The 23,946-nt window shown below is 32.1% G+C and overlaps 1 protein-coding gene across 1 annotated transcript in view; it reads left to right on the forward strand.

The window, feature by feature from the left end:
• The first annotated feature begins 1,664 nt into the window (after positions 1-1,664).
• The window catches only part of LOC132721038 (protocadherin Fat 1-like), a 147,096-nt gene continuing 124,814 nt past the window's right edge, over positions 1,665-23,946 (forward strand). Inside the window, 2 exon segments of the mRNA XM_060705285.1 lie at positions 1,665-1,811; positions 8,496-11,833. Of these exon segments, the coding sequence (XP_060561268.1) occupies positions 8,506-11,833 (3,328 nt within the window). The 5' untranslated portion in view covers positions 1,665-1,811; positions 8,496-8,505.

Consider the following 23,946-nt stretch of genomic DNA (forward strand, 5'->3'; position numbering starts at 1 on the left):
AGACCCCCTGTTCCCCCTCTACAACCCAAAACCCTTAAAAAAATTTTATGAAAAAATTTTTTTTATGACTCATAAATATTGTACAGTACAGTACATAAGTATATTGTCTTACAGTACAATATTTATGAGTCATAAAAATTTTTTTTTCATAAATTTTTTTTAAGGGTTTTGGGTTGTAGAGGGGGAACAGGGGGTCTAGTTTAAGTCATGGCCACACGACGTCTTTACTTGTGCTAGGACACAGAAAGCAAATATTAATCACGTGGTTTCTAGTTTTTATTTGTTCTGCTGTTCTTCTTATTGAAATGAGTCAGTTTTATTTCGCTTAAGGTTGTTTAATGTTAATAATTTCATAAAGTTAGAATATGGATAAATCTCTATAACAACAATTCTTATAGCCTCTACATACAAATTTATTTTCAGTGTATAAGAGTTGCACAAATACATTTGTACATAAGAAACAAGTTCGAGAAAACACACTTTCTTTTAAATAAGTAGAAATAGCACATGTTAAAAAAAAAAGTAAATTTATTGGTATCTAATATTAAATTAAACGAATTAAGATGAAGTACTGGAATTGGCTTTAGAATATTACAACTTACTAAAACATAGTAAGAAAGAATAAATAAAAAATTTAAGTAAAGAACTTTGATTAACTCACAGATTAATCAAATTTGTAGGAATATGATTTAAACTTAAGCAAATGAAAACAACTAGTCAAATGAATAAATACCCAAATTCTGCTCCATAGTCGGGGTTATATATGCGTCGGAGTTATCTATCCGACCAGTACTGTACAGCAAAGGGGTCTGACACACTCGGATGTGTATTTGTCCGTACATTTTTTGTCAAATTGCTTGTGTAAGTTAATTGCTGTACAGTACTCCGGGTTCATTTCATGATCAATTGTTTGTGCAATTCTCGGCCAATTTGAGTTAAAAAAGCTTCCAAACCTATTCATTTTTAGGTCATTTTACACAATTAAAATAATGATTGCAAATTTTCTGATTTTTTTAAACAAGTTATTTCATTGTCCCAGAAAAAATATCACAGAAATACGTAAGATAATTTTGTTTAGCAAGGGAGATAATTCTGTTATGACTCTTGATTTATTTCATACGCAGTAGCTTCCTTTCTATATAAAAAAAAAACTTTAAAACGTCTCTGTTGTCAGCCATCCTCTATGGACCAGCACTGTACTCATAACGCTGTGATTAGAAAAAAATTAAGTCAAATTATTCAGTTTGGATTCATTTAATTAATTTAAATGAAATAATAAAGTAATAAAAATAATTTGATCATAATTAAACAATGAGAACATCATACACTATTCTATGTATAAGGACCACTCGTTCTGTCTTACAATGACTACAAACAGATTATTCCCCTTTCGTGGCGTCCGCGACTCGTGTCTTACCTGTATAACGGTGTCGCATCGAAAGATACCGACTGTGTTTACACCTGTATATTTGATTGACAAGAAAACTCCGCCTTCCGGGGTAAAAATATTCCGCATTGTCAAAAATAGAGTATAATATTATTATTGCTGACAAAATCAATACAATATAGATATTCTTTTAACTGTGAAATGAAATTTTACTTAAATATACTTTTTCTATTTAGGAATAAAGAGAATTAGTTTCGAACTACTTTTTGTAGTACGACAGACACAGTGGAGTAATTCGGCCCAGCTGTATTTGTGGTTTGTTCATTGATAAATAGAAAGCAAGTCGAATAAGAGTATGCTGGAAGTGTTATTGGATTCAAATTCGAAATAAACCGCGGAATTTTAATATGAAGTGTGTTGTTAGGTAAGGAATGCATAGAAATATTCTGCGTTATGGATTTTATGAATATGTTTTTTATACTCAACGCTGAATTTTAAATGATTTAATTTTCTTACCTGTGCCCTAATTGTCACATAAGGGGAATTAAAGTGGGTGGGGTAATGATCACATTTAAAAGTTTTAGGACGGTCTTGGAGTCAGTTTGGATACATGACAGCTGTATATATTGGATTTTGTGACTTTTTACGGATGTATTAAGACAAAAGGAAATAAATATTTTCTTGGATTATTGTACCTAGAGGATTTTTGGGGCATGGTAACTTTCAAAACTTTGGTGCTCACCTAATGTAACATAATAAGTTATAAAAAAAAAGATAAATAAACATTATCACGATAATTTTCATGATAAAATCACGATAGATTACACGAAAAATGCATAATAAATAAGGCATTCAATCAATTGGTAATTCAGAATGGGGCTATTATAACTATTAAACTGGTTTTGGTGTGCCAGTTTTAGTTGCCCCTTAAATACACACACATTTCATAGGTTCTAGAAGATAATTTGTCTCATTTTACATTATATTTAAAATCATAATTATGTACCTGATAATCTGCTATTTTGTTAAAAAAAATACAGGGTTGAGATAGTATTTTAATAACTATAATACACATAAATTTGTATTTAATGAATTAAATCATTTAAATAGATTTTAAGTATATAGGGACAGTATCCCAATAAAACTTTCAAATATCAGATTTAACTTCTTAATTAGCTATATTATATTGACATAATTTGGCAAATCTTTGAATATGTGTCAGTATAAAGAGAATAAAGTGTCTGTCAAACATAAAATGTTTTGTTTGAAAGTATTTGAATATCTAATTTCAAGCCTGAGGCATTTGCCATTGTTTCAGCTGATGTTGCTAGCTACAGAAATATACATAAATCATACATGTACATGTCATGTTAAACGCACTTTTGTTATCATATGTCTTTATAAGTTAAAATGAGCCGCGTCACGACAAAACCAACATAATGGGTTTGCGACCAGCATGGATCCAGACCAGCCGGCGCATCCATCCAGTCTGATCAGGATCCATGCTGTTCGCTTACAAACCCTATAGCAAGTAGAGAAACTGATAGCGAACAGCATGGATCCTGATCAGACTGCGCGGATGCGCAGGCTGGTCTGGATCCATGCTGGTCGCAAACCTGTTATGTTGGTTTTGTCATGGCACGGCTCAAATGATTTTGGTTAAGGAGTTTCAGGTGTTGAAAATATAACAGGTTCAATAGGTAATTAATAGGGTTGATGATACTAAGGTAAAAAAGAGACTGAAATAATTTTGATGTCACTGTTGAACAGTTAAGGGATAGTAAATGTTGAATAATTTGTCAATTAGGTAGATTTTTCTTTTTATATAGTGGCATTATGCCCATCCAAATGTATATAGTGGGTGAACGAGTGAAGCTCAAAATAAGTTTTCATATTGCCATAAATCCTTTCAATTTAATATTTAAGTTCACATAAACAATAATTGACACACAGATCCAAATGAAATATCTGTAACGATACGTTAGAATTTATCTACAACCCTTACTTTATAAAAAGAGTGGGGCAGTCTTTTTAGATTTTATGCAGATTTATAATTTTCTCCTAAACATTTTCTAATATCAACTATTGGTGAAACACCATTTTGACAGTCAATCTTTTGAAATATAAAGTCAACCCAGCTCAACTTGACTATGAAAATATGAGCATCATGTCACTTTAAATACTTCCTTTGTAATTTGGATCTGTAGGAATATAAGTTGCTTTTTTAAAGTGTATAATTATGAAACTATTTTATTAAAACAATAATTTTATGTAATAAGTTTTCATAACATGTCTTGTTCTTATCATCCATTTTGAATCGATTATTGTTACATTTTCATTTTAAGTTGCATAAATTTATTGAGGTTAGGCATTTAAAGTTGTATATATATCATAGACTATTTTTGAACACATTTATTTGGTTTATATACTATCCAAGTATTAAAGATGATTCTGTTATCTATTAATGTCAAACATGTAGTGGGAGTCATTTTATGTTGATAGGCTTTTTATCTAAACTTTTCTCTTGTTTATGATCATGCTGAAGAAGATAAGTATAATATACTTACTGTAAAATTTTCATCATAGGTAATAAGTTAACTTCAGTAAAGATTTTGACACCATCTCTCCTCAAAATATTTTACAATTTGCTCAATTGATTATTATTTGTTCAGCTCCTGACTGCAATAAAAACTCTGTTAACACTAATCAACTGAATTAAGACTCTGTAAAGCCCCTTTTTTACAGAATATCCAACTTTGTGTCTGTGTTGTAATCATTACAATACTTATCTATGTTTGTTAAGATAATTATCATTTACTGTACAAATAGGAACATAAAATTTGCTTTCATTTATTGGTTTATAGAATAAAGGCTAAAATATTATATTAAGTTGTTTTATTTCCAAATATCTTGAAATTTTACATAGGCTTTATATAGCAATAAAAAGATAATAAATTTTCATTAAAAAAATTGTAAAGTTAATTGATACTTAACCTAACTCGCCTAGACTTACTACCTTAAATAGATGGGAAGTTGTACTGAAAAGCTCAAAGTTTTGTTATGTTTAATATGTATAATCTTTATTCAACATATGTGCTGGTTCAGTTTACCAGACACATTAAATAAGTTGTTTGTGTTTCTGGTTTGTTGAAAGTCGGTTGGTTTTTTTTTGTCATCTTATGTTTCACTTGTATCGAAGTATAAAACATAATGTTTTATAATGCCTTGTGGTTTAAAGATGTCATGAAGTACTGGCCATGAACCTTAAAGATAGTGTCATTAATCCTGTATTTGCATGAAGTGACGGAAAAAATTTGACATGTATAATATTAACCCTTCGCTGGGCATTGCACACGGACATACATGTGTTCTTTCAAGTGGAAACTACTGATACAGATTAAAAGAGGGATTCATTGTTGATAAGCTATACATAATTATAGATCATTTAACTGCATTTTTGATAAAAATCAAGCATTTTCAGTTAGATTCACCCAATTATTTTTAAATATTAAGAGTTTAAAGGATTTGATGTGTATATATATTAATACAGCATATCTATCCTGTCAAAGAAATAAAGACTTTGTACTGAGTATATTTAATTATTTTGGACTTTATGGAAATGTACTTTAAAAGCTTCTCGATTCATATTTCTATTTATTGTTAAAAGATCTTATTCAAGGATTGTCGTTAAATGTAATGATTTAATGCTTTTGTTGGTGGTTAATAGTCCTTAAAACCAAAGTTAGGCTTATGTCTCGCACATTTGATCTGATGTAAATGTAAATTTGAAAACATACAAAACGGTACATGTACGCAATTAAAAAAGAGAAATTAGCTTTCAATTTTATCAACTGTTCCTTCACCAACGACTTTTAATTTCCGTTTTAATAGGTTTTCTCTGGATTCTTTTTGCTTAAGATTATTTCTTATCTATACCATAGAAGAAATATAGCATTGAGGTGAGAAGTTTACCAAATTTATTTATTTAGTTGATCATTTTTTTGTCGGCACTTGTCACTTGTGCTCGCCAGGGGACCTCGGCACAAGCATGATGTTTGTCGATTGTTTGAATATTTAATCAATGGACTAAAATGTCAGATTGCATGTTTTGAAAGTATGTTTACATACATTTTGGTAGATTGTGTTCAGTCAAGTACAGGTTGGAATACAGCTGTGACTGCAGATGATAATGTAAGAAAATTGACCAGGGTCTTAAACTTTTAGACAGAAATTGATTAGAAAATGTTTATACTTGCGTTCCTTATAAACAAATTTAAAGAAACTTTTAGGTGAACTGGGCTTTTATTAAAGGCTTTGTCAACCATTTTCTGTTCTTCTTCCCTGATAAACCATTAAGTGCTGACACAGTCCTGGTATCACTCGAAGAATCCAATAGGTCTTAAACCTAAGACTGGAAGACCCCTTTGTTGAGAGGCAGACATCTGAACCCTTTATGCTCTTCATTACCTTATGAAAATAACTGTCCTGGCAAAGTGCTGACCATTGACCAGTCATACATATCCTTTAATGATATTTACATGACAATTTCTTTTATTTAATAGCTATTCTTAGTTTATGCTAGCATTTAAATTTAGTGGTAATTAATGCAAGTATAAAAATATTTTCACTTTTTTTCTTCTAATTTGGGATTCAAAGCACACAAGATTTACATAATATTCTGAAAATAAAAAAAATGTGTTATAGGGACAGGTGTGTCGGTGATTAAATATTCTGCTAATTTAAATTGATGATTTACTAAATTATCTTTGTAAATGGAAAGTGAATGACTTTGAATGTTGTTTGCCCTAGGGGGGTCAGGTTAACTGCATATGTTTGAAAACCTCATCAGTTATTTGTGACGAGATTTCAATCAGTGTTCGTTAATATTATGTAATAATGTCTGCCTGATTCATAAATTAAACATACGGCACATAAATTTCAACTATTATACATTAATGAAGAATACCAACTAGTATTATGGGCAGTAAATTTTGTAAGGACTTTTTATTAATTAATGTACGGATACAAAAACCATTTGTATTATAATGTAAAGAATGGATGTGAAAAGAGAATGATTTTATAATGTTCTGACAGGATATTTTTTTGGAGGAGGGGGAAATGCTGACAATAAGTATTACAATAATCGGATATACAAGTATGTTATTTGCATTCTATTTTACCATGCACCATTTATGTGCATTTCGTGCACACCTAAGACATATCTGGTTAGTGTAAAGGGATATTTTCATTGTCTGCTTGGGTCTCCTTATCAAATTTGTTGCTGCTTAGTTTCTCCTATATGTTTATTTTGGTTGCTACAAATGGACAAAAACCCACATGGTTGATAATTTCTCTTTTGATATCTTTATATTATGATAGTAATTGTTCCAATATTATCAGACAGAACAGTAATTGTTTTCTTGCATGCTTTGGAAATGCAACATTATTTTTGTTACATTAATTTATTTTTATTCATTTTCATTTTGTCCTGCTTTAAAATTTGGAAATCTTTACTATTGTTACTTACTTTTTAGAGGATTTCAATGTAATTGTAACACGTGGAACAGCCAATAATAGCACGTGTAAAAGTTCGGACAGTCTGTTTGGAATTGCTGGTTATAGTGTTTAGGTCAGGTACAATTTTATCGCCACCTTAAGGCTTTAATGTTTGTAAAAAAAACCCAAATCTTATTATTTAAACTGGTGAAGCAGTTTGCGGAATGCATCTCTAAGTAACATGTTGTATGACTTTATCTAATAAATCATACGAAGAATCCAGAAGAGACAAAAAAATATTGTTTTATATCTTATATAATGAGAGTAATGGTTCTTGGCAAGCAATTCTTGAATTATAGAGAACCTGTCATGTCTGAATGACACCATGTTACGACCTGTGTCTAACAGCAAGCTTGAACTTTCATTTCTCTGTAGTAAAGTGATGCAAGAGGGCAAAAACCAAACAGAAAATGATCAAAAAGTGTATTGACATTGCTAATAAAATACACTATGGTATTGTAGTATTTTATTAATGGTTTGTCTGCTATGATGGTGTTTAATCTGAGAAAATGTGCAAGTTTCCCCCTGAATAACATCAATATCCCCACCACTTGTGATTGGTCTGTGTCTAATTCTTCTGTAAAGTGTTGCAATAGTCCTCCATTATTACATTGGCTTCATGAGATTAACTACGTAATGCGTTTTCGACCAGCATGAATCCAGACCCGTGAGCCTGCGCATCGGCGCTGTCTGATCAGGATCCATGCTGTTCGCTCTCAGTTTCTCTACTTGTAAAAGGGTTTGTAAGCGAACAGCACAGATCCTGATCAGACTGCACGGATGCGCAGGCTGGTCTGGATCCATGCTGGTCGCAAACGCATTACGTTGGTTTTGTCGTGACGCGGCTCATATCTTTATTCTTATCCAGTATGTACTAACTACACTTGAAAATATTTACATTCCAGACCCCTCTACAAAATGTATTATAGATTGTTTTGGGATTGACTTTTGGGGTTAGATTTTAAACAATTTTTGTTTTGTTTAAGATTTTGTCCTTTTCATTTACATGATTTATTTTTGTAAAGTCTTTATGTAGGTAAAAGTTTTGTCCCCAAAAGTTTTTCGGTACATGTCTGTTGTCAAAAAAAGTGTTTTTGTTTAGTTTTTGACTTTTTGTCTGGCTAAATTGATTATCAAGTTGTTTGATAAATATTTTTCTTTGTGTCAAATTAGTGAAAAGAAAACTAGTGAGAAAACTGAATGACTTAGAGAGATAAGCTACGTACTATTTAGAATAAGATAAAAGTTACTGTACAAAAATACCATTAAGATAATCATTGTATAAGAAGACTTAAGAGTGTAATTGTACAGTTATCTTGATCATTAAGAGAATAAACAATACAGGTTGGGTTTTTCTTTCATTATTTCATTGTGATGTGTGGGAATCCCAAGCCCCCCTCTCCACCCCATTTTAAGGAATAAAAAGGCAAATTGTCAGAGCAACAATGTGTTTATAGATCTGAGTGATATAACAATAAATGTGCCTGAAAATGTTGTTATTGTGTAATAATGTTTATTGTGATTTTTTATTTTTATTTATTTATTTTTTTAGGAGATGAGCCATGCTGCCGAAGTCGAGCACTGGAGTCCTGTTGCCAAGGACAACATGGACAAAATGGCTGATATGGCTCACAACATTCTCTATAGCAACGGTTGCTGTGTCAACAGAAGATTCCTTCAGTTTGACAAGCCTTCACTTCACACAGGATCAGTACAATGTGACAATACCGGAAAATTCTCTCGGAAAGACATTCGTAACTCCAGCTTCGAAGATGGGGATTTATGTACCTGAAAATATTCCGGTTAAAATATCATACCAGATTCTTAATTCAGAAGAGGACCTTTTTAAAGTTGAGGATCACTTGGTTGGAAATTTTAATTTTCTTCTAATCCGAACACATTCCGGGAGTTATGGGAGAATTAATCGTGAGCTTACGTCGGAGTACCGTCTTCAGATTAAAGCTATCGCCCAAAGCAAAGGTGTGTCTTATGAGACCACAACAAATATTATAGTGTATGTTTCAGATGTGAATGATCTTCAACCTTTGTTTGATTTAGATTTTTACAATGTTAGCGTACGTGAAGACACACTATTACATACAAGCATTGCACGTGTGTCTGCATATGACGGGGATGAGGGCATCAATGCACAAATATATTACAGTTTTGTCCAAAGGACCAATGTTTTTGCCATTCATCCAACAAGTGGTGTAATATCATTAACGAGACCACTTGACTTCCACCTTCAAAAGGTGTATAATATTGACATGTTAGCACAAGATCGCGGCCCTGTGCCCGCCAAGCCTTATAGAAAGAGACCAACTACATTACAAATTCATGTATTAGAAGTAAATTATTTTCCCCCAGACATATCAATTAAAAAGTTGCCAAATTTGTTTGAGCCAGGACAAGAGGAAATAATATTAGCTATTGTGAATGTAAAAGACAAAGATAAGGGAAATAATGGGAAAATTGGGGCTGTTGAAATTGTTAAAGGTAGTTTGGATGGGGCTATTTCGCTACAAAAGGGAGAACAGGATGGAGAGTACAGGGTTATACTTAAACCATCCCAGAAAACATCTGTGCCAACACCAGGATTTAATGTGACCTTGAAAGCTGAAGACAAAGGTCAGCCTTCATTATCGGCCAATGAAACATTTTATGTAAGTGTGTTTGACACAAGAACTATTCCAAAGTTTTCTAAGTCAATTTATAATGTTACCGTGGAAGAGATAGCCCCAATAAATACCCCAGTAACATTTGTAACGTCAGAGCTGTCAACCAGTAACTTTGACGTTAGATATGAAATTGTATCGGGTAATAATGACAATTTGTTCAAAATTAACCAAATATCAGGCCTAGTATCTACCTCAGCACAAATCAATGCCGAAAAAGTCACAAATGTAAAGCTCAAAATAATAGCATATGATGCAGTCAATACACATCATGCTAACAGTGACTCTTGCATTGTCAATATATCTGTGATAGATAATAATGACAACGCACCGGAATTTGATATCACTGATAATGTGTCGGAGATATATATCCAAGAAAACCTGCCGGTAGGTTCGAGTATTTTTAAAATCAGTGCCATCGATAGAGACAAAAAAGAAAACGGTAAAATCAGCTTTTCTATAACTAACAGCCGTCATGTGCCATTTGAAATTGAGCCATTCACTGGTGTTCTAAAAACAACAGAACTACTTGATTATGAAACCATGAGGTTAACATATAAATTGAATATAAGGGTATCTGATTGGGGTACCCCGTATCCACGAGAGAATGAGATGATTTTCACAATTAATCTACAAGATGTCAATGACAATACCCCTCAGTTTGAGAAAAAAGATTGTTCGGGATACATTTCGCGCGATGCTCCGATAAACACGGAAATAATCATAGTTGCTGCTATAGATTTCGATGTTAACGATATAATACAATATAGAATAATTGGCGGAAATGGTGATAACTGTTTTGCATTGCATCGTGAATCTGCCAGAGTCTTTCTGAACTGTTCACTCAGGGAAATGCCAGATGAAAAGCGGTACTTGCGTATAGTAGCTCATGATGGGATTCATGAATCTTCGCCCGTTGACGTTGAAATGACCCTGGTGAATTCAAAACAAAGCTCACAGCTTTCAAACAGCCTTGCCAACATACAGTGTCAAAAAACTGATATATTTCAAAAGTTGCAAGATCTTGTGATTCGATCAAGGGAAGCCAACTCTCAAACAAATCACGGATTTCCAGAAAGTACCAAGGTTGAACCAGTCAACAACCCCCCTGAATTTAATGACACCATCCCAACTAACTTGGAAGTTTCTGAAGGATTGGCAGTAGGAACAGTTCTTGCCAAAGTTGAAGCTATTGATGTTGACCGAGGATACAACGGAAAACTTGTGTATGTCATAAAGTCAGGAGATATTGCAGGACATTTTAAAATTGACATGTATACTGGAAAGTTAACCATAATGTCAAAACTCGATAGGGAAATTAGAGATGAATACAATTTACTAATTGAAGTTTCTGATCTTGGTCAACCTTCTCTGTCATCAAATATTTCTATTTCTGTTAAAGTCCTAGATGAAAATGATAATGCGCCAAAGTTTGAGCAGGAAGTTTACTCGGCAACAATATCAGAAAACATCAATAGAAATGCAACTGTCACCCAAGTTTCAGCCACAGATCAAGATCTTGGAAAAAATGCTAAAATAACGTACACAATCGTTTCAGACACTGATCATTTTGCAGTTAATCCAAGAAACGGAATGATTGTTGTAAACAAGCCGCTGGACCGTGAGAGGCATCCAGTTTATACTGTTCTGGTTCGAGCCTCCGATAAAGGTGAGGACCAGATTAGTTTAAGTTCAACAGCAACTGTTCTGGTAGAGTTGACCGATATTAATGATGTTGTTCCTGAATTTACGCCTGATATCTATAGCGTCAGAATCCGAGAGGATTTGCCGATTGGAGCTGTTGTCACCGTTGTCACAGCTGCGGATACCGACGAGGGTAAAAACGGGGAAGTTCAGTACCAGCTTGTGTATGGGGAAAATTTCTTTGAAATTGATTCCAGTACTGGTGTGATCAGGATTATCAAACGCTTGGATTATGAGACCCAACAGGTTCACAATATCAGTGTACGTGCACAAGATGGAGGTGTACCATCGCTGATATCGGTGTGTTTTATAAATATTGAAGTAGTGGATGTAAATGAAAACCTATTAGCTCCAGTGTTTGAAAATTTCTTTGCATACGGATATGTTAGTGAGAATGAGCCAGTGGGTACGACAGTAATGTTTGTAAAAGCATATGATCCTGATGGTGATGGCGTAACTTACTCAATACGAGATGGTTCCGGTCTTGGAAGGTTCACAATTGACTCTAATGGTAAGTATATTGTTCTTTACATACAAGCTTTGTTTCAGTTAATACTGTTGACTTATCTAGATCTAAATCATACTTTAATGATTCAGTGGTCAATGCTTTAAGGTCAAGCTAGTTCACAAAATATATCCAATTTCATAATTACAGAGTATGTTCACAGCTGTTAGATTTATAACCTTTTCAAAAAGAAAGTTTGTCGAAAAGGGAAAGAAAAGAAGTATATGGGGGGTCGAAATTAGAAATAAGGACATAGAACTGTAAATGCGGTTAATCTTATAATACAGGCCTTGTGTGTTTTTCAGACTGAATTATTTATAAGCTTTTTTGGTTGGGTATATTATATGACTATTTATAAGCCTTGTTTACACGCTATGATACCGACTTAAAATTACAAATTTTCTCATTGAGTCCATCGTGAAAAGGACGCTTCTTACACTGTTTGAATTCGTCCAAAATGTTGAAAATAATGACTTCAATATCGGAAAGGATTTAATTTCGGTTTAATAAATCACAAAAGCAAACGTCCTGTTGATGATCGGATAATGTTAGAACATACTAAATAGATAATTGCATACATGATTGACCGATTAATGTTACAAGGTCGTTGTCAGTTTTTTTTAAAGTAAATGAAGTTGTGTTGTCCAATGTATTTTTACGATTAACTGATAATTGGAAGAAAGGTTTTTGATAAAGTTTTCGAGTTGAATGAGCGTTCAAGTATAAGATTATCGGGAAAAAATAAAGTCTTTAAGAAGGACAAGTGGTGTTCTGAACAAGTGACTAAAACTTAATACCTGTTACCGCAATGACAGTACTTTGCTTGAATAATAGTTACAATAATTTAAAACAAATTTAAACTTGAATATTGAAAATAATTTCTAAAAGACTGGTAATGTGGAGAGGTTAATAATGGGTCACTAAGTTACTGAGGGTTTGGGTTGAAAATTTTCCTTCAAAAATATGCTATGACTGAAAATTTATAAGAATTTAAAGGTGTGTTATAAAGAATAAATATGTAAGAATGTCATGTTAAGCTTTCATCAAATTATTGAAATGGTATAAGAAAATTTTATATTTTCATCAATTTGCCTATAACTTTGATATCATATCGACCTTATTACAGTGCTGTTATCAATTTGACTGAATGAAAAAATTAATATTGCTGTGCACAAAGTTTTCTGCATCGCCATTTTACCGGATGTTAATATATATAATTATAAATGCATTGCCAAATCCTTTGGTTTACAAGTGCTTCCTTAAAAAAAAAAGATGGGCTTGTGGTCAAATACCGATTTATTTAAAAATCTTGTCTATCTCTCTACCCATGTTTGTGTGAGGTTTGTGAAATGACACCCCCTTATTTGTTTTCCTGTCATGTTTTGGTTCTGATTTATCTGGGGATCTACCATTTCATTCAGAAAGATTGTTCATTCAACCTTTTTAAAAGTTGGTGAATCACCAAACTTTAATGATTGCGATCGTTTCTTAATAAATGAAAACAAGTCCATACGCGAAAATTAAATACCTTTAAGTATAATTATGCCCCCGCCATGTAATGGCCGGGGCATATAGTGTTACCCTGTTCCGTCCTTCCGTCATTCCGTCCTTCCGTCCTTCCGTCATTCCGTCCTTCCGTCATTCTGTCATTCCGTCATCATCAGTTTCCGTTCATTATCTTAGTAACGGTTGCACATATTCAACTCAAATTTGACATATGGATATGTCATGAGAAAATACAGGTCAAGTTCGAATTTGGTCATGGTTCGATGATTTTTGGCAGAGTTATGCCCCTTTTACTTTGAAAATAATATGAAATTTTCAGTTTCCGTTCATTATCTCCCCAACGGTACAACACATTCAACTCAAATTTGACATATGGATATGTCATGAGAAAATACAGGTCAAGTTTGAATTTGGTCATGGTTCGATGATTTTTGGTAGAGTTATGCTCCTTTTACTTTGAAAATAATATGAAATTTTCAGTTTCCGTTCATTATCTCCCCAACGGTACAACTCATTCAACTCAAATTTTACATATGGATATGTCATGAGAAAATACAGGTCAAGTTCGAATTTTGTCATGGTTCGATGATTTTTGGCAGAGTTATGCCCCTTTTACTTTGAAAATAATATGAAATTTTGAGTTTCCGTTCATTATCTCCACAATGGTTCAACACATTTAACTCAAATTTGACATATGGATATGTCATTAGAAAATACAGGTCAAGTTCGAATTTTGTCATGGTTCGATGATTTTTGGCAGAGTTATGCCCCTTTTACTTTGAAAATAATATGAAATTTTCGGTTTCCGTTCATTATCTCCCCAACGGTACAACATTTTCAACTCAAATTTGACATGGATATGTCATGAGAAAATACAGGTCAAGTTCGAATTTGGTCATGGTTTGATGATTTTTGGCAGAGTTATGCTCCTTTTACTTTGAAAATAATATGAAATTTTCAGTTTCTGTTTATTATCTCCCCAACAGTACAACACATTCAACTCAAATTTGACATATGGATATGTTTTTGGAATGCCCAGGCCCAGTTCGAATTTGTTCTTTGTTCAATGATTTTTGGCAGAGTAATGCCCCTTTCACTTTGAAATTAATATGAAATTTACAGTTTCTGTTCATTATCTACCCAGCAGTGTTACATATTCAACTCAAATTTGACATATGGATATGTCAAAGGAATGGGCAGGTCAAGTTGGAATTTGGTCATGGTTCGATGATTTTTTTGGCAGAGTTATGTCCCTTTCACTTTGAAAATAATATAGATACATCTTAGGAATAAGCAGTTTAAGTTTGAATTTGGTCGTGGTTCAATGATTTTGGACAAACTTATCTTTCTTGAATATTGGAAAAATTTTGAACTTTCAGTTTCAGCACTCATACTTTTGTGGAAATGTATGTAGCCATTATTTTGGCTACAAATATGAAATATGCTATTTTCAAAAGGTTAAGACTGAATAATTTCAGTGCCTTGAACATTGTATGGAAATGGTTTGTGTTAACATTGAAAAGTTTTAAGGGCTTTGAACTTTAAATGAAAACAATAATTTGTGCAAACAAATTTGGAACTAAATATTATAACATCTGAAATTTTGGCTGCATGCGGGGGCATCCGTGGCATGATGACACATTTCTAGTTTTCATATATACATTATAGCCTTGTATGATTTTTAAATTTTGTTTGTAAAAGTTGATAATTCAACATATTTCTGCATCAGTTTTAATACTTTTGTAATTAATACAATTTGCTCCTTCCTTGATAGTTTTACTGCATTGAGAAGAAAATTAATCATGTAGGCTTAAACAGGAATAATGATAAATCTAACAATATCATGTTTTATAACTTGACGGAAGTCGATTTTCAGGATTACTTGTCTCATTATGTAAGATTTTGAATTAATAAAACTGCCTGCGTTACTTGCATTTAATAAATGAACCTTGTTTAAATACGGCTTTAAAATATCTGGGGGATGATTCCTATATAAATTGAAAGCTTTCTTAAGGCTAAAAAAAAAAATAGATCTTGACTGCACATAAATTTTAAAGAAATTGAGGTTTTAAGAAAATTGAACGTGAACTTTAACCCCCACACCTGTGCTGAATAGTGGTTGAAATGTCTCCGGATTTGATCATGAAGATGGTATGAATCAGCTTTTCATGTAAGGAAGAAAGGACGGAGAGAGAGTTGTCAGACGGTGGTAATTCGTCACCATTATCAAGTGATTATTTGTAGAGCATGCATGCATGTTAATGATATTGTTCAGATTAGGAAAATTATTTTTACTTGATCATGAAAATGAAATGCAGTATGCACTGTTCACCACCTTCTGTTTCTCTAAAAAAAAAGTTGCACGAGATGCAAAATCATCAAATGGACGTCATTCTTCGCCTTTTTAATAGCCTTGATCTGGTGACATCTTTAGCCCATGCATGTATTTTGTTCTCCAGTTGTTTGTTCATGGCATCCTGACTGAAACTTGATACAAAGTTTGAATTTAACATATTTCAACATTGCTTTAAATGATTATACGTAAATAATTAATGTCACCAGTTTGAAACCTTGATTTCTTTTTCTTTGTCTCTTTAAAGAAAAAAAAATATACATTTATATTTATATATTTAGGATAAATGAATAAATGTCCCTAAACAGACCTGACTGACTACTGTCTATACAATTAAGATAATATAAACAGATTAAGCATATAATGTAAACAATAGGTAATGATTGTATAATGCAGTTTGACATTTATTGTTTTAGCCGTTCGTATGTCAAAAACCGAAGTTTTTCTGTCTCATTCTTGTAAATATATAATTATCTGACACTTTTATGGATTGACATAAAGAGACTTATTTAAGAATAAATTGAAATGTCTTAAAAGATCAGACTAAAAGGGTTCGTGTTTCGTTTTGGTAACAATATTCATGTTGTAATATAATTACTGCAATTATACAAGATTATAACCCGCGTGAAACTTTTACAGATCTTTTAACCTTTGAAATTTGAGTGCCGAGACCTAACAGCACGTCTTTAAACTGTTTGCGGTTACCGTATGTTTTTCGAAAGACTGAAACCATTACGTTATAAATATCTGAAAGTCAAATATTATTCTTTGACAAATTCACAATTGGATAAAATTAGGTCTGATCTCATTAGTGCAAATGTTGGCACGATCGCACCTCGAGTATAATATTGTGTTACAAACTTACAATGTATACAAAATAAGTGAAAATATAAGTAATTAAATCTTTCATACTTTCATGAACCTCGTAGAATTTCATAAAAGACCTGAATTACTAACAAGTTTATAAGGTTTTCAATTGACCCTATTAGTCATGTACAGTATAAGCCGGAAATTTTAAAACAATGATATTAATCAGGAACAAGGAATGTTTTGTTAAATTGGTGTCTATTTTTATATGTAGAAATATATATAAAAAAAAATCGGTGTAATGGTTGAAAAAATGTTGTTTCGGAAAAAATACCCATGTATTGTCAGTTTTCGAAATGATTTACCAAAAAAACTGAGTTGACAGTATTTGTTAACAATATTTTATGTAGCAGAAAAAAAAATTATTACAACAACCTGTGTTTGACAGGGATGTGACAACTGTGGTTGAATATTAAGTCATTTGCATTTTTGAAGTAAATTGTTGTTTTTACGATATTTTTCAGAGATAAAACGCTAAATCATTCTTATCATCTAAATCATTCTTATCATGATTTCAATCATAGATGATTATTTCCGAATATAGTTATTGGCATTTGACAGCTATAGGTTGTTATATGATGTCCAGGGGGCATAACGGTGGATAAATTTTCATAGCTGGCAGGTGAACATTGAAAAAGATAAATTGAAAATAAGTTGCGGGTATGCATAAAAAAATGAAAGTCATTTTGACAGTTTGGGTTTATCAAATGACTTTTTTTTTATGTTGTCACTTTTTTTGTCAACTGTTTAATTGGGTTTAAAACAATTTTGACATATAGTTTTGTAAAGGTATGAAAGTGGGCCACCTTTGCGGGGCAAGATTGTTATGAATAAAGTAAGGTTAAATTTAATGTCCGTAAGTGTTTTGTTAAAACTCTGGAACATTTATCAAAAAATATGATCTGATAATTAGGCACCTGATTTGGCTTTAATCTTGTCAAAGGTCTAGTTTTGAACAAAAGGTGTTGTGTTTTGGAATAATGAGGCTTGTCAAAAAGAAGCCCTGGGTGAGTTCATAATAATCAACACCTACAACCATAGAAAAAAATTTAGAAAATAAGGTTTGCATAGCATATGAGAGGTGATTTAATATTTTACAAGTATGCATGAATGAATAAATAGACAAATGGACAATGGATGGGTTCATAATTCGTCAAATTTATGTGTTTGCCTGAGGATAGCACTTATCTTTCCCCATTCGAGTCATTATTAAAGCTGTAAATCTTTCCTTCATCTTAAATAATGTACACAAACATAAAAAGCTGGTAAACTGAAGTTTTATGCCCATATATTATTGAAACGGCAGCATGGAAATCTGTGATAATGGTGAATTCTCCTCTATATAGATTGACATATAAGTAACCGAAGTCAACCAACTATATTCCCCGTAGGCAAAAACAGGAGGGTGTATATTTTCTGGAACTTGACATGCTAACAGTCTTGATTTAGGTCCGATGTTGGAGAATAATAGTATATCTTTCCTGTTTATTTCTGATAATTTTGTAAAATATGCATTTTGTTTTGTCAGAGGTTTTAGGTTTTGTTTGCGAATAATGATTAATTATTTATCAACTATTACTTAGATATGAACAAATTTGAGAGAAAGATGGAAAATTAGTAGAATAAGATTGTCTGTGGTGGTAGTGGTGTTGGTAGTTTACCCTCTGGCCCCGTGTTCACTAACAAAAGATCAGGATCAGGATCAAGTGATCCTGATTTTATTTTCATTGTTTTATGTTACTAAAATTAATCATGCTTTCATAGAATTGAATGGTAGATATTCAAAATGTAAAATATTGCTGATTTGCAAAGAAACCAAACTATTTTGGGATAAAATCAACAAAAAACAAAACAAATACAAAAATTTTCAGATCAAAATAAGGATCAATTTTAGGATCAGGATCAATATTTGGATCAACTGTAAAATGCCCGTATCTTGCAAAAATGACAATAAATTTATTCTAAAATTTCATAAACTTGCTATTGCAAGTCTAGTTTTATCAAATTAATATTAGATATTTAATCTTTGAGGATAAAAAATGAAGAATATTAGAGTTTTTAAATTTGATCCTGATCTTGATCCTGATCCTTAAATCTTTGTGAACACTGGAGCAGTACATGCAATACCAACTAAAGTGACCTGAGCACTCTCTTGGAATCAAAATTGGGTTGCTTCATTCACGGTCCTATGCTTTACCTATTGAGCTAACCAACAATTCTAAAAATTTTCTTTATTTGAGGAAAAAGTATTCATACCTGAATATTTGGATCACTTACAAGCTTTTTTTGCACACCAAGCATGCTGTTCTTACATAACTTTATAAGTCTTTTCTCATGTGTGTACAAATTATGGGTGTAACTTGATGTTTTATTGTAATTCATTGATGTTTTTGGATGATTACACATTGTTTTAAGTGTGAATAATTAACCTACAATAAAATAATTATTTTGAGACAGCCCAAGGATGTGTAATTACCTGTGAAGTACCTTTTAGGCTTTTTGATGTGCAAATTTACGTAGGCCACCTGGATCATTGATATATGATTATGTTGTTTTATTTAGACTGTACCCCTTAGTTTGGTGAAAAATGAATACTTTTTAGTACATTTTGATTTGACTTTCATCAATTAACCTTTGTTGTGAGGGTATTATAAAGGGAAATTTATGTGAGAGAATGTTTTATACTAAAATGTAAAGTCAAAACTAACATTTGTTGATTAAACTGATATAACATTTTAAATATCTATAAAAGTTACATTAATATTGAAAAAAGTAATAAATACAGAGGTAACGATGACTCAAGAACATGCAAATTCAGGGACCCTTGAAGTTTCGATAAAGACTTGTAATAAATTTTGCAATTGTTTATATCATATTACACAAGTGTTTATTTCATTGATATATTGACAAATTTTGAATAATAGTTAAAAGTCCAATAACACATTACGCGTTTGTTTTCATTTTCTGATCTTAAGGACCTTTTTATATTGTTCCGATATTGCAAGTACCGATATTGCAAGTACAGAAGCATAAATTACAGATACAGGCTTGAATATTGCGATTTTATTTAAAGCCAAAAACGATCCGGCTTTATCGAATTTTGTCATTCAATAATGCACTTAATCAAACGTGAAGCACTTCTTCAGAGTTTATTGTTAGTCCAGATGCCCTGTCTGTATAAAACAGAACAATTATTGCATTTGTGCAAGGACGAAAAAGAAATTGCTGTTTCGGTAGAAGACTGAGACTTCAGCTGTGACATCATAATTTCCCAAGTGTTGTAAAAAAAAAAAGGGATAGCTTTTACATGATTGCAGATGGTTGATTTCCACTCCCCACTCCCCATGATCCCCCACTCGCATCTTTATGTATGTGGTTTTTCACAAGTATGATATTATGGAATAACTTTTCTTTGATGAACATTTGGTGTTCCTACTAAAACTGATATAAGTGTAATATTTATGCATATAATGCTTATGACAACAATATGCTGTTATGAATTTTATTGTATAATTTTATGCGTAGACCACCCAATGTGCATGTTGTCAAAATTTCAGTCATGGCACGATTGTGATGTGCTAATAGAAAAAAAGAATCATGTCTATTAAGCGTTATAATGGTCATAAAAGTGACATCACAATCTTTTTCTTTAACAGACTGAAGACTTAACACACCAAAGACTTGCTTATGCCACTGGTTATAATTTATTCAAATCAAAGTCAATTAAAATCTATTACATCAACAGTGTTATGTAACGTTTTTGAAGTTGGTCTATGGTTACCATCTTTTTATAAACAATTTGGTCAAATTTGTTAGAAAAGACATTGGAGGAATAGTGCTTTGGCGGTAACTTGAAAAATTGCATGGTTTTGAAATTAAGAATTTTAAAAGGGGCAATTATCTTGTGATGCAAATTGCAGATCGTTTTTTGCTAGATGCTGATCCCTCTATATGCAAGTTGTGTTTGCACACACAAGGTTAATTAAAGCAGAAGAAGTTCAGATGATCAACATGTGATGCTATCAAACTGCTTGAAAGGAAATAAAATTGTCTGCAAAGGAATGACAAAAAATTGCCTCTAGCACAAGTTATTTCCTTTATGATATCCATTTAGGCGAAGATGGCTGCATGCAATATTGAATTAAGATAGAATTAATTAGCTAATTGGAGTTCTGCAAATTCTGATGCAATTAGTATTTTGCATTATTTATTGACCCAAATGCCATGCAAAGACAGTTTTTCGTAATATTAGATTTGATATCAATAAGATTTGTAGTTTTCTAGATATTGCCTTAAGTAATAATTTTGTTAAAGTGTATATAATATATGAGCGTAATTATTGGAATTAATCATCCCATCTGCTCAATCAAGATTTATACTATAGGAATGAGATTATAATAATCTACTTTCTAAGAATTAATTATAGATATGTATATAATATTAATGTAACTTTGACTTGATATTGTTCAGCTCATTCTAAAAATGTTAGTTCGGCACACAAAGATACCTAAATGTATATTGTTGCAACAATATTATATGTATTAGTTAAATACTCTATTTAATACTTTCTAAAAGACATTCTGAAACTTAAGGACAACTATAGGCTCTGACTTTTAAAATTGCAATTTAAAATGTATATGACAAGGCAGAATTTTCCCTATCATCTTGCCGACACCACAAGGTAAATATATTTGTTGCACAACATCATGAATCCCCCCATGTGCATTGGTGATAATCATAGTTACTTATGTATAGATAACATATATATAATGATTATTGATCACCAGTCACTGTCAGTGGTTGTCAAAAAGTCCCCATGACTACCTGAATGTAGCAACCAAATAAGTACAGAAGGTATCCAAATGATTATGTTGGTGACAGGTTTTAGCCCAGTTACACAGGTTTTAGACCAAGTTTTTAGACTGGTGACAGGTTTTTAGCCCAAACTGTTATAGACTGGTTGCATTATCTTATATAATGCTACACAACAGGCTTGTCACAGTTGATAATGACTTATACAATCAGTTAAATTCGACTGAGATAATAATATCAATAGTATCACCTTTTAAGTTTAACTTCAACTGACTAGTCAAATAAATGTTTCAACAAAATATGTCTCAAGTGGCAACATTCATTGTTAAGTCTGTCTGTGATATAAAAAATCAGTGGGAAGATATTAGGTACAATTATTATATATTAACTAAAGGGTTATTTGGTATTTTGTAATTAGTTTAATTCAGGATCCTTATAATATATACGCATATATGCTGATATTATTCAGTGGTCAATGTACTATATTGCCTGCAGATCATAAGATAATTCTGTATGATTTCTGGTTGACATTATGAATGCAATGCTACATATAATATCAGTGTGACTTTGGATTATATAAGCAAGAAACGCAAATGTTTTTGCCCCTACAATTTGCTGCTCCTCATAATTCTTGGATTGGTTCTTTTATGTACACATTGTATATAGGGTTTAACCAGTTGAGTCATTCAGTTTTGAGGAAAAAATAAACAACCATTGTGGTTAAGGGGTTTGTTCTGTGGTTAAGTCAATGAAAGAATACTAAATTCCTAATGGTTTCATATGTTATTAATATATATAGTCTTTCAGCAATATTTAAACTTTGATTTCGTTTGGTATGCATTGATAGTTTATTTAATCATGCACACACAAAATCGGCACAGCGCAGCCGGGACTTGAACCAAGGGTCTCTGGATTCTGATTTTATAAGGAACATGTTAGACATACCATTGTCAAATACAAATACATGTAAGATGAGTAATTGGTCAAAGGGGAAGGGAATTCCTTATCTATCTCTATTACTAATTGTACTAGGAAGACTGGAAAGTTTAGGACAGACACTTTAGGGTCAGACAGAAGTTCTATTAAGGTTAAAGATTATCTTCATTTCTCACTTTTACCTGACACAATTTTAATATCTTGTAATGTAATAGTATTCTTTTTGTATACAAATCAGTGTAATTATTTTCTTAATATACTAAAGCATTATAATAATTGAAGCATTCCTTCTCCAAAACTTCTTGTTGCACTATTGTTTGTTTCGCTATAAGCCCTCTCAGTTGATTAACGTCTGAGAAAAGAGTATTGGTAAATATTTTGTGTTATTAACACTGCAAAGTCTTAATCTGGTGTAATATATAGCAAGTCCACAGTCAAATTTAACAACTTTGATAATTATAGAATTTCACTTAGCTTATTGTGCTCATAAATTTTTCAAAACTTCATTTGCCGTCGTAAATGATGTCTTTGTTCAAATACTTGGGAAGGAAAATGTGATATGATTTTCAATGTAACTATCAGTTATTGTTGCATTTTAATAAAAGGTTTTTATAAGGTTGTTCAAATTTTGGTAGGAGATACTAGGTTAATTTGAAATTATTAGAATTTATTTATAAATAGCAATTTATGATATACATTTATATCCTGGCTGCGGATATTAAATGTGCCTATTTAATACAGGACACAAATACATGTGGAAAAAAAAGAATTTATTAAAATTGATATCTTTTTAGAACATTAGTTTGCATATAATTTATGTACATAATTATGATATGATGATAATGTTACACTTTATCAACATGATGCTTGCATGCTTGTCCTCGTTATACTTTTGACATGGACAACTGCATAATGCCTTGTTACACTTTTAACAAAGACATGTGCATAATGCCTTGTTACACTTTTGACATAGTTATCAGCATTATAAAAAGCCTTAATGTTACCCTTTTGGCATAGACATCAGCATCATGCCTTGTTACCCTTTTGGCATAGACATCTGCATAATGCCTTGTTACACTTTTGGCATAGACATCTGCATAATGCCTTGTTACACTTTTGGCATTATAGACATCAGCATAATGCCTTGTTACACTTTTGGCATAGACATCTGCATAATGCCTTGTTACACTTTTGGCATAGACATCTGCATAATGCCTTGTTACACTTTTGGCATTATAGACATCAGCATAATGCCTTGTTACACTTTTGGCATAGACATCTGCATAATGCCTTGTTACACTTTTGACATAGACATCTGCATAATGCCTTGTTACACTTTTGGCATAGACATCTGCATAATGCCTTGTTACACTTTTGACATAGACAATCATGTGCATAATGCCTTGTTACACTTTTAACAAAGACATGTGCATAATGCCTTGTTACACTTTTGACATAGTTATCAGCATATTGAAGCCTTAATGTTACCCTTTTGGCATAGACATGTGCATAATGCCTTGTTACACTTTTGACATAGATATTTACATGATGCTGGTCCTGGTTACACTTTTGACATAGAATTCTGCATGATGCATGTCCTCAGGGTATTTTTTTTATATAAAAAAGCAATACTAGCAGTTTCTAT

Source organism: Ruditapes philippinarum, unplaced genomic scaffold (genome assembly GCF_026571515.1).
Source record: "Ruditapes philippinarum isolate M1 unplaced genomic scaffold, ASM2657151v2 ctg2492_1_1_1_1, whole genome shotgun sequence".
Lineage (NCBI taxonomy): Eukaryota > Metazoa > Mollusca > Bivalvia > Venerida > Veneridae > Ruditapes > Ruditapes philippinarum.